General features: G+C 45.2%; 1 protein-coding gene across 3 annotated transcripts in view; it reads left to right on the forward strand.

Moving 5' to 3' along the window:
* EXOC6B (exocyst complex component 6B) overlaps positions 1–12,575 on the forward strand; it is a 267,847-nt gene that overhangs the window by 134,310 nt on the left and 120,962 nt on the right. For all 3 annotated transcript variants that reach the window (XM_056552744.1, XM_056552745.1, XM_056552749.1), the window contains exons 7-8: positions 771–941; positions 1,030–1,098. In XM_056552744.1, coding sequence (XP_056408719.1) covers positions 771–941; positions 1,030–1,098 — 240 coding nt within the window. The remainder of the gene's footprint in view (positions 1–770; positions 942–1,029; positions 1,099–12,575) is intronic.

A 12,575-nucleotide genomic window follows, 5' to 3' on the forward strand; every position in this document is an offset into this window, starting at 1 on the left:
CCGTGGAGCTGTGCAGGCCTCGGCTCTGGAGCTTTTCTTCTGTAATTGTTCTCAGTCAGTATAAGTTTTACAGGGCCTGTCGTGAGCCTCGTATGGCACGTCTGCCCTTTGTTCAGGTTAAAAGGCTCCCTAGGCGCTTGTGTGGGTAGACTACAGAGCCATACTGTGCCCTCGTGGACCGACACCACCTTGGACCATCATTGGCATAGAACTCGGTTGTGACCCAGATGAGCCTTTACCGTATCTTAATAGTGATCGGTCTGTGGACCCTGGGCTACACGACAACAGTGCCAAGGATATGTGCCCTCCAGGCTTCCATACACCACTAGCTGGTACCATTGTTTGGGGGAGAGTTATCAAAACCTGTCCAGAGGAAAAGTTGCCCATAGCAACCAATGAACTTGCTGCTTTCATTTTTAACAAGGCCTCTGCAAAATGAAAGTGATCTGATTGGTTGCTATGGGCAACTCAGCAACTCTTCCTTAGCACTGGTTTTGATAAATCTCAAAACTAGTGCAAAGGAAGAGTTGCTGAGTTGCCCATAGCAACCAATCAGATCGCTTCTTTCATTTTGCAGAGGCCTTGTGAAAAATGAAAGCGGCAAGTTCATTGGTTGCTATGGGCAACTGGGCAACTTTTCCTCAGGACAGGTTACGTCCATCTTTACATGCTTTGGTTAAGCCCCATGGTGGGTCCCTGTGTTTTTTCTTGCCCAATTAGAGTACATACCTACGATAACCTACCACCTCCCCCTTTTTTTTTTTTGGTAGGCCCAGCAGCAGAGAAGCCTGGACAACATATTGAACCTACAAACCAAGGGCATACTGGGAAAGAGATATAAGAAGGACTTCTGTCCGAGTCCCGAGGTCAACGGCACAAGCCCAATGTCTGAAGAGGATTCTGGAATTCTGGACTTGGAAGATCTAGATGACGAAGAGGAGGTAATGGGTGGGTGGGTTAGTACTGAGACTTTTAGGTATGACTGTGAAGACTGTGCTGCATAAGGTGGACTCTCCTCTTGTCTTACAGGCCACAGGGACACAAGACTTGGTGGATTTTTCACCAGTTTACCGTTGTTTACACATCTACACCGTGCTGGTAAGTCCGAGTATGCTATAATGATACTTGTTTCTAAGGATTTCCTGATACCATTTTGTTAAGACCAGGTACGAGTACCAATACTTTTTTTTATACACTCCACTCACCAATGCCAATTACCGATACTTTTTTCAATGTCACGTGGCAGGGTTTTTTTTTTTATTTGGGGAAAAAATTGTGTTTTTATTAGAGAAAGGGCTTTTTTATATTAAAAAAATAATATATATATATATATATATATATATATATATATATATATATATATATATTTATTTATAATTTTTATTTAATTTTTTTTTTTTTATTTAAACTTTAAAAAGGGGGGTGATTCAAATTTTTATTAGGGAAGGGGTTAATTCACATTTATAATTATTATTTATTACACATTTTTTTTTTCACAATTTTTTTTTCTATGCCATATTACTATGCCGTAGCATACCGTTGATCAGTGTTATCGGCGCTCCTTTACTACTGCCTGCCAAGGATGGCTGCAGTAAAGGAGCGACGATCGGACGGCACGGAGCATGGTAAGGGACCTCTGCCCGTCCTCTAAGCTGTTTGGGACACCGCGATTTCACGCCCCCTCCCGTACACTTGCACTGAGGGGGGCGTGGCGGGAATTCACGAGGGAGTGTGGCCAACCCCCGCAGCACGTACACAGCTTTCGGAACTACATGCTCCGAGCGCTGGCCGGAACCCCCTTCAAACTCTGGTAGACGAGCAGTGCCGAATCGAGAGGTGGTCTTCCGTCATCTTCTCCTATCCACAAGCTTTCTAGGTAGTGATTCTAAGACAGTACTCCCCGAATTTGAAGTCCACCAAGATTATGATCTCATTGTGCTGCCTGTTAGAAATGCATCTTGAGAACAATAGGGGTGGCCTTTAGAGTTCTAATCAATGTGTGGCTTTCCAGCTGTTGCAAAACTATAACTCCCAGCATTCCCTGATGCCCTAAGAAAGCTGTTTTGCAACAGCTGGAAAGTGACAGGTTAAGAAACACTGCCCAAAAGACGTGGCATAGTCTAAATAATAAATCCATAGCCACAGTATAGAACTTTTTCAAATGTAGCAATCTTGACCTTCAACAGTGTCAACAAAAGCATGCATAGTCCTGTGCTGGGCTTTGCAGGTGTACATCTCTACCAAACTTAAAGGGGAACTCCAACTCCACAAGATAGGGGATTAGTGTCTGATCGCAGGGCGTGAGACTGCTGCAATCTCCTGCCAGGCGCCCCGGCTCTAGATACAGTACTCGTGTATCTCTGACTCTCTTATAGAGTTGCATGATGACAGTCGGGGCGCTTGGCAGGAGATCGAAAGGTCACAGCGGCCAGACCTCCCGCGATCAGACACTTATCCCCTATCCTGTGGATAGGGATAAGTAGTTAAAGGGGTACTCCGGTGGGAAAACATTTTTTATTTAATCAACTGGTGCCAGAAAGTTAAACAGACTTGTAAATTACTTATGTAAAAAAAAAAACTTTATCCTTCCAGTACTTATTAGCGACTGTATATTACAGAGAAAGTTCTTTGGTTTTTGGATTTCTTTTTTTTTTTTCTGTCCACAGTGCTCTCTGCTGACACCTCTGTCCGTATCAGGAACTGTCCAGAGCAGGAGAGGTTTACTGTGGGGATTTGCTCCTGTTCTGGACAGTCCCCGATACGGACAGAGGTGTCAGGTGTGGACAGAAAAAAAAAAAAAAAAGAACTTTCTCTGTAGTATATAGAGCTAATAAGTACTGGAAGGGTAAAGATTATTTAATAGAAGTAATCGAAGTAAGAAGTAATCGAAGTAATTTACAAATCTGTTTAACTTTCTGGCATTCTGACCAGTTGATTAAAAAAAAGAAAAGTTTTCCACCGGAGTACCCCTTTTAAGTACTGCAATTCTCCTTTAAACAGGACAATGCATGTATGTGTGATTCTGACATATATATATATATATATATGCGCCTTAGGGGCCCCCCGTACCCCGGTCAGTGTGGGCTGCTCTTACTAATATTAGGAGAAATAATTGTGCACTTCATCTGTTGGTAAATTACACATATATTAGATGAGACTCAAGACACAGAATTTTGGCTTTGTATGTTCTCGTGGATTTGGGACCATAATGGGTACGTACATTGCCCCCGGAGTTGTACTTTGTTTGCATACATTCTTCCCTTGTGTTGTGAGCCTGCAGCGCTGACTAGAAGACCTACAGTAATCCACTCATCATACCATTTCTGACATGTTATCATTGCTGGAATCGTCACAGATGGGAGCATCTGCTCTGTCAATAACCTCTTTGTGATCCTCAGGGCTTCTATTCCCATCACTGCCGGGGAATCACAGTTTGGTAATATAACCAGTCCCTGGCTCCCAGCCTTATTACTTTTAATTACTTCTATTAATGGATGGGGATTTCATTCACTGACAGGAATACTGTGTGACTCAGATGGCCCGGTTATTAAAACTCCTTGTGGTTTCCATATTATAATTGATTATGATCACTATTACAATACAGTGGAAAACTTAACTCTAAACAGAGTTCTGTACTTGAGCCCATTTCTTTTAAATAGGACTCGTGCACAGAACTTGCTGGGCATCGGACAATTGCCCTTCAAACCTGACACCCTAATGTGGCTTTAAAGGGGTACTCCGCCGCTCAGCGTTTGGATCAATATGTTCCGTATGCTTAGAGCCGGCGCTGGGAGCTCGTGACGTCATAGCCCTGCCCCTCATCCCATCACGACCCACCCCCTCAATGCAAGTCTATGGACAGCCGTCACGCCCCCTCCCATAGACTTGCATTGACAGGGCGGGGTGTGATGTCGTGATGGGCGGGGCTATAACGCCACGAGCTCCCGGCTCTAAGCATTTGGGATATTTTGTTTCAAACGCCGAGCAGTGGAGTACCCCTTTAACCTTCAGGTTGGTACTTTTGCGGGGAGGATTCCACACTGCAGATCACAGTACAATACAAGTAGCTGAACTTTTGGAAACATCATTCCCGTGTAGTGGAAATTTTTTGGTTCTAGAAGTTTATTCAGTCTTTTTAGTTCAGGAGACTGGTAACATGATGCAACAGCTTCCTCTGACCCTTTCATTGTGACTCGAAGGACAGGAGATGCATCTGGAAGCAAATACCTTTTATGGTTACACCACATAACTGTGTAGGACTTGTTTGTATTTATAGAGACCTATGGGGGAGTTGCGTACCCAAAACCTTAGACGGTTAAAGGGGTACTCCGCTGCTCAGCGTTTGGAAAAAACTGTTCAGAACGCTGGAGCCGGCGCCGGAGCTCGTGACTTCATAGCCCAACCCCCTCATGATGTCACGCCCTGCTCCCTCAATGCATTGGCGGGCCTCTGTCCCACTCCCCTTCTTTTTTAGGCACCTCTGTTCCAAAGTCCTCCCCCCCCCCTTTTTCAGGCTCCTCTGTTCCAAAGCCCCCCTTTCTCAGGTTCCTCTGTCTACCCTCCTCCCCCCTTTTTCAGGCTCCTCTGTCTACCCTCCCCCCCCCCCTTTTCAGGTTTCTCTGTCTACCCTCCTCCCCCCCCCCCTTTTCAGTCTCCTCAGGCTACCCTCCTCCCCCTTTTTCAGTTTCCTCTGTCTACCCTCCACCCCCCCCCCCCTTTTCAGGTTCCTCTTTCTACCCTCCTCCCCTCCTTTTCAGGTTCCTCTGTCTACCCTCTTCCCCCCCCCCCCCTTCAGGTTCCTCTGTCTACCCTCCTCCCCCCCCCCCTTTTTCAGGTTCCTCTGTCTACCCTCCTCCCCCCCCCTTTTCAGGCTCCTTTCTACCCTCCTCCCCACTTTTTCAGTCTCCTCTGTCTACCCTCCTACCCCCCTTTTCAGGCTCCTCTGTATACCCTCCTCCCCCCTTTTTCATGCTCCTCTGTCTACCCTCCTCCCCCCTTTTTCAGGTTCATCTGTCTACCCTCCCCCCCCCTTTTCAGGCTCCTCTTTTTACCCTCCCCCCCCCCCCTTTTCAGGTTCCTCTGTCTACCCTCCTCCCCACTTTTTCAGTCTCCTCTGTCTACCCTCCTCCCCCCTTTTTCAGGCTCCTCTTTCTACCCTCCTACCCCAGGCTTCTCTGTCCACCTCACAAACGTAGGCTTCTCCACCACCTTCTCCAAGCTCCCCTCAAACCCCCCCTCCCCCAGACATTTGTCATCCCCCCCGCCCCCTCCATGCTCTTCTCTACCCTCTCCCCCCAGGCTCTTCTCTACCCTCTCCCCCCAGGCTCCTTTGCCCCCAATACATTATCTGTTTACATTGGCACATCCGTGTACACATAAGATACTCACCCTGTCCTACCTCCACAGTTGATGTATTTGGCTGGCTTTGCTCTTGTGTGTATGAAGGCCTTTAGGTGAACCCTGTATGGCTTAGAGGGTACATCTAAAGGCCCTAGAGCAGAATCCTATAGTCCATGCATTTGTGTTCTACGAGTAGGCCTGGCTCTGCTATTGCTGTGTAAAACCCCTACATGTCTGGGCAGAATCTGCTTGCCATGAATTTTCTTTTTTACACAGTAAATTCTACGAGCTCCATGTTCAGTAGCTGGTGTGTGGACACCGGTGTCAGACGTGTCATTGGTTGTCATCCTGAATGCCTCGTTGGGTTTGATAAATTACCGTTGGAAACTCCTTTCTCAGAAGACATCGTGTGGACGCCCACAGAAGACGCAGCTTGTTTGATGAGAATTAGGATTTCATTTGCGTGTTTTGTTAGTCCGGATCGCACAGAGGACATGGGGACATGTTATCACCGGCTCTTATTTGGGTAGTGCTCTTGTCATGGACCAGTTTGCATTGCGTCTACCTTCCTTTTCTTGTCTTGTCTTTACCTGGCAGATGTCATGTCTCATCTCGCTCGCCTTCCATCCACGTATGTTTTGTCTGCCTGTCAGTGACGGTTCATGTCCCTTAAGAAGCCCATGGCCTGGCTGGAAGCTATTTGTACATAACTAAACAACCCTCCAATCCTGGATATCTCTATAGTATGTGACTATGAATAGCACAACCTACATGCAACAGCGTGCGCCATTCCCTGCCAGTACTATGTTCAGGAGACTGAAGAATTCTCCACTGTGACTGTCTCTGTGTTCATGTCTTGTGTGATAACAAGCCTCCGAGATCCCAACAAGTATACAAACTCTGAACCTGCCTATACACATAAGTATTGCAGGTTATTCTAAAATAGGCTTGTTCCACCAATAGGTCTAACGTAGTGTTCTCCAACCTTTGCCTTACTGGGCATTGCAAAACTACAACTCCCATCATGACTGGAGGAAACTGGTCTAATCTGTATAGGAGGCACCTTAGGTATCTATCGAGCAGTTGTTTGAGATCGGGCATGTTGGATTTCCACATACACCCCATTCTTTTTGTGGGTTGATCCAATCCATTGTTAGAAGTGTCCAGTATCGTCACACTCTTATGCATTCTTACTATGTGGGACGCACGCTCTTGAACTCGAATCCATAGTGTTAATGGGCCTTACTAGTAGTACGAACATGGCAGCCCTGGGGGTGTTGTATGCCATGAAGAGCTATTGGCAATCCCTCCTCTGGAAGCCATGTCACATTAGTCACAATAGACCATGGCATCTAAGGTGTTAAACAGCTGGCATTAGGGGTTTCTCAGATCCCAGCTGTTAGAGTAGGAGCCGGTCTGTCTCCTAAAATCTCATGCTTGGCCTTTCCTGCCCCAAGGCCCATGCGCAGTAAGGTATGGTATATTGTTCACTAAGGGCTTCGTTAGTATTCTGTGTTAGTGGCCCCAGTGTGTTTGAGTGTTTTTGAAGGGCAAATTAGATTGTAAGCTCCTGAGAACCAGAACCAAACTGTTAACCATCTGTGCACCATGCATTGGTCTGTATTAGCCAGAAATCATCTATGACAGAAGAATAGAATACTAATCTTCCTTGTGTCTTGGCCTCTGGATTCCTGTATGAAGTCAACCTTAGATTTTCTACTCCGAGGTGCCAGGCCATAGTGGGCTTCTGATGTCTACGCTGGGAACGTCAGACTAATTTGCGTCCCGTCTGTCTGCGGCCGACGTCTCATTGTAAGTGTGATGTTTACTTTGTAGGAAGAATGTGCCCCTGGTTAGGAATGTTGTGGAATGCGCACATTGTGCCTCAGACATCCTCTGTCCTTTGCCAAATGCAGAAAGCGGGGTCAGCGTTGATCCCCCCCATATCTCACTCCTTTGTTTTGTTCTAAGCTTGGGGTTTGAATGGTGCTCGGAAAACCCTGAGATCAAGATGACCCAGATACTATGATGTCCTCCTACTGGGCCCGCTTGTGACCCCACAGATAAGACCCGTGCTGAGCGATGGGCCGAATCCTGTTTTGCCACACAAGGAAGTGGTGTCTTTTGTTTTCTCTGAGGGAAACCTTTAGGTACGAGCCTCGCAAAATACTCCTCATAATCAGCGGCCGCTTCCGAATGCTCCGGACTGAACTTTTGCCCTTGTACATGAAAAGCCTGGCGTAGCATAAACATTATTACTTTATTTATTATTCTTGTTTTATGTTTTTTTTATTTTTTTTTCGTTGTTGTGAAATCGACCCTGTGGTCACCTCCGTTCGTCTGCTTTCTATCTCGCTTATCAGCGGGGCAGGAGTTCATATATTGTAAGGAAGGAGGTCAGCGCGCGGTCAGGCTCCAGGCACCTGTAAATAAGACGCTGCCACAGACTGCTACAGGAAACCCTGAACTTATCCAGGAAGGTTAACAAGGGAAAGCAGAGGGAGAAGGGGTCAGGCCTGGGTTAATGGAGCAGAGGCTCGTGAACTTGATGTGACGGAGAAGAGGCCTGTAGCAGGTGGATGTTGTGTACACAGATCACTGTACACCTTAATACAGTCCTGTGTGGTCACATGTAAAAAGAAGAGCCCCACCTACATCTCTGCTTAACACTACTGTGAATGGGGGTGTAATGTATTAACCGAAATCAAAGCCGATAATCGAATCATGATACTTAAAACATAACCTTCATCCTATCTCCAAATGGACAGAAGCAATCCACAGATATAACCAAATGTGTAAATACAGTGCACAAAAACTCAAAACACAGACCGGGTACACAGATTCTGGAGCACAGGACAGATTATGGTATATATAAATATATGTTTAATATTATTAGGTATAATGGCTATAAATTAAGATTAGGCCATGAGGTGGGGGTCATCTAGTAGACTTCAAGATGTTTGAATGAGGAAAAGAGGGAAAAAAAAGTGCCATCTAGGTGTAACAGAGTCCCGTCCCTCTGACCCTACCTTTTGAGGGACCAACCTCCTTAACAGGTTGGGCTCAATGATGACATTCCCTGACCTCCAATAAGTGAGGGAAAAAGATGACAGTGATGCCGTCAGCTATGTGGGAAGCGGCGATCCTCCCTGCTGCTCGGCCCCCCGCTATTTTGGTAGCTTCGGTGCCCGGCATCCACCTACCCTGGAAGCCCGCACACACACGGAGGTTAAGTATCTTAGTCGGAGGGTGCCATTACACAGTCCCACCTCTTGTTTCTCCTATTGGTTATTACTTTACCTCTGCATTATAGCTGCATGCTATAGTTGCTAGAGATGTGTGTAGTTTTCTTAATGCACTAATATATATGTGCACTGATCCAGTTGCAGGCTGTATACACTACTCTATATATGCAGTGACTTAGTAACATAGTTCATAAGGTTGAAAAAAGACCAGAGTCCATCAAGTCCAACCTATACCCCTAATAAGTCCCTACTGAGTTGAGTTGATCCAGAGGAAGGCAAAAAACCCTCATACTAGAGGTAAAAATAAATTCCCAACTCCAAATATGGCATCAGAATAAATCCCTGGATCAATATTTTGTCCCTTTAAATCTAGAATACATAACCAACAATGTTGTTATTCTCCAAAAATGCATCCAGACCCCTTTTGAACTCTTACAGATTTCACCATGACCACCTCCTCCAGGAAGAGAGTTCCACAGTTCACTGCTCTTACAATAAAGAACCCTCGTCTGTGCTGGTGTAGAAACCTTCTCACTTCTAAACTTAGAGGATGCCCCCTTGTTATAGATACAGTCCTGGGTATAAATAGATAATGGGAGAGATCTCTGTACTGCCCTCTGATATATTTATACATAGTTATTAGGTCTCCCCTAAGCCTTCTTTTTTCTAAACTAAATAACCCTAATTCTGATAATCTCTGGGTACTGTAGTCCTCCCATTCCACGTATTCCTCTGGTTGCCGGTCTTTGAACCCTCTCCAGCTCCACTATATCTTTCTTGTACACTGGTGCCCAGTACTGTACACAGTATTCTATGTGTGGTCTGACCAATACTGTATACAATATTCTGTGTGTGGTCTGACTAGTGATTTGTACAGCGGTAGAATTATTTCCTTGTCGTGGGCATCTTGATTCTATTTGCCTTGGCAGCAGCTGCCCGACACTGGTCACTACAGCTAAATTTACTGTTAACTAAGACTCCTAAGTCCTTTTCCTTGTCAGTCTTCCCAAGTGTTCTCCCATTTAATACATAATCCCAGCCCGGATTTTTCCTCCCCATGTGCATTACCTTACATTTATCAGTGTTGAACCTCATCTTCCACTTCCCAACCCAAACCCCCAACCTAACCAGATCCATTTGTAACAGTGCACTGTCCTCTATTGTGTTTACCACTTTACGGAGTTTAGTATCATCTGCAAAGATTGCTACTTTACTATTTAACCCCTCTACAAGGTCACTAATAAATATATTAAATAGGACAGGACCCAAGACTGACCCCTGTGGTACCCCACTAGTTACAGTCACCCAATCAGAATAAGTACCATTAATAACCACCCTCTGTTTCCTATCAGTGAGCCACTTACACACATTCTCCCCCATCCCAATCCTTCTCCTTTTATGCACCAACCTTTTATGTGGAACCATATCAAATGCTTTGGAAAAATCTTGATATATGACATCCAGCGATTCCCTATGGTCTAGTCTGGAGCTCACCTCCTTTATAGAAGCTGATCAGGTTAGTTTGACAGGACCGATCCCTCATCAAGATACTCCAAAATAGCATCTCTTAGAAAACCCTCAAACAATTTACATACAACGTAAGTTAAACTAACAGGTCTATAATTCCTGGTTTCACCTTTTGACCCCTTTTTAAATATTGGCACCACATTTGCCATACGCCAGTCCTGGGGAACAGTCCCTCTTACTATGGACATTATCATTTCCCTCCCATATATCCTTCCGCAGTGCGGCCTTCAGACTCTATTTCACGTACAGACAAACTCCTCCTCTTTTCTGTTTTGTCCCATCCTTCCTGAATAGACTATATCCCTGTATGTTGACCGCCCAGTCACAGCTATTGTCTAACCAAGTCTCTGTTATACCCACTATGTCATAATCCTCCTCAGACATCAACCACTCCAGTTCGTCAGTTTTATTGGTCAGACTTCTGGCATTAGTCAACATGCAATTCACTATATTAACTATTCTAACCCCTGCCTCCGCTCCACCGCAAAGTACATTAAGTAGTCCCCCCTCTCTATCTACACTATCTTCCCCCTCTATGTTATAGGTTCCTTCCCCCCATATCGGTCTATTATTACTATTACTAGGCTACATACGCCTGCTGTTTTCCATATGTAGTCTCATTGATTGGTTTCTGTAGAGCATCTAAGTGTGCTACCAGTTATTTTCATGGGCTTGTATTTACCATCCCAGTTTTCTATCAATTTTGGAATCTTTATATCCCTTTATGTTAATATTCTTTAGGCATGTGCATGTTAGTATAGCTGTACTTTCATCTGGAAACCAATCTTTCATATTACCATTTATTAATATGTCTTTGGTACTATCTCTATGTAGGGTAGCATTTATACCTGTTAATTTGTAAGACATTTATGCTACTTCTCATATTTACCCTGACCTGGTTACTATTTCCTGGTTCCCTGATGAACCCACCTGTATCTGACGGGAGAAACATGTAGGGATTTTAAAGTAATTTAAGTTTTGCATTTTTTATGTACATACACCACCAACTAGGTGGGATAATAAAAATGAACAACAACAGACTCCGTTGGTCTCAGGGACTAGCTGTGAAGCACAGACAGGTAATCCACTCCACAAAAGTGAGCACCAGCAGGGCACATCTGATACCGAACCAGAGGAGGCCCAACAAAGAAAAACAGATGCAAAATCACATCCCGGCAGCCCCAACCCTTCCCAGCCCCTCCCCCTAGAGAACACCAGTATACCATTGAAAGCTACTGTGATAAACTAGTTGGAGGGTCCGCTGACACTTTCAGCAGAAGCCAAGGGGTCCATACTCTGTCAAATTTCTTAGGGCACTTGCTTCTCACATATAGGGCTTGATACAACGGGAAATATTTGTTTACCATATTTGGCCAAGGAGACAGGGGAGAGGAAGTATCCTTCCAGGTCATCACTACCACTTTACGAGCGCAGAATAGCAGGAAGAGAATCAGCAAACGTCTGTGTGAGCTAGAGACTACGCCAGTAATAACTCCCAGCAAACATACCTCCGGAGTAAGCATAAAAGCAAAGTCCAGATTATCAGCAAGAAACTCCATAACCTCACTCCAGAAGATAGCAACGACAGGACACTCCCACACTGCTTGCAGAAAAGTACCAACTTCCACAGAGCATCGGAAACATAAGTCAGACTGAGAAACACCTTAGCAGGGTTATAATACAACCTCAGAACATATCTTGATTGTATCAGCATATCTCGACTACTGACCACAGTAGCATAATAGTAATATTCAACATCCTTACATTGACTGTCAGACAAATCCGGGATATCAGCCACGCATTAATGGAAGGCTTGTAAGAAAGGGTTAGGTCCCAGTGTCTGGAGGAGCGCATAAACTTGAGTAAGTGTTTTAGAAAGGTCCGTAGTGAATAGAAGCTCCACCTCAGAAAACACATAGGTAAACGTCAGGGAGCCAAACTGCGCCTGAACTGAGCTGCAGATACCTAAAGAAGGCATTACCAGGGATACCATAACGTTCCTTCATATATGAAAGGACAAGAAAATTTGGTCCTCCCAAACAGGTGAAGCACAAATTTGACACCATGAGGACCCCAAAAACTGGTCTCCTGTAACCCATGTAGGTGAGGTAAATGTACTTTCCCCACAAGGGTGCCCTAGGAGAAACCAACGGTTGTGGAAATTTGCTAGACACCACAGACCACACTTTAGCAATAGTCTGAAGAGCAACAGGAAAGGAAGAACGAGTAAGTATTAGTGAGAGATTCATAGGATCCTATAGTCGCACCAGCCAGGGCCGTTGCCGAGTTCGACAGATACAGGTTGATCCACCACGCTGCATAGACCAGTTGGGAGGCAAGAAAATAATTATACATGTCAGGGGCCGCCAGGCCACCATACCTTTTAGGAGCCTGGAGAAAAGCCCGACCGAGTCTGGGAGACTTCCCCTGCCAATAAAAGGATCCCAGAGCACCACACAATGT

The sequence above is a fragment of the Hyla sarda genome, chromosome 1, assembly GCF_029499605.1.
Source record: "Hyla sarda isolate aHylSar1 chromosome 1, aHylSar1.hap1, whole genome shotgun sequence".
NCBI classification, from domain to species: domain Eukaryota; kingdom Metazoa; phylum Chordata; class Amphibia; order Anura; family Hylidae; genus Hyla; species Hyla sarda.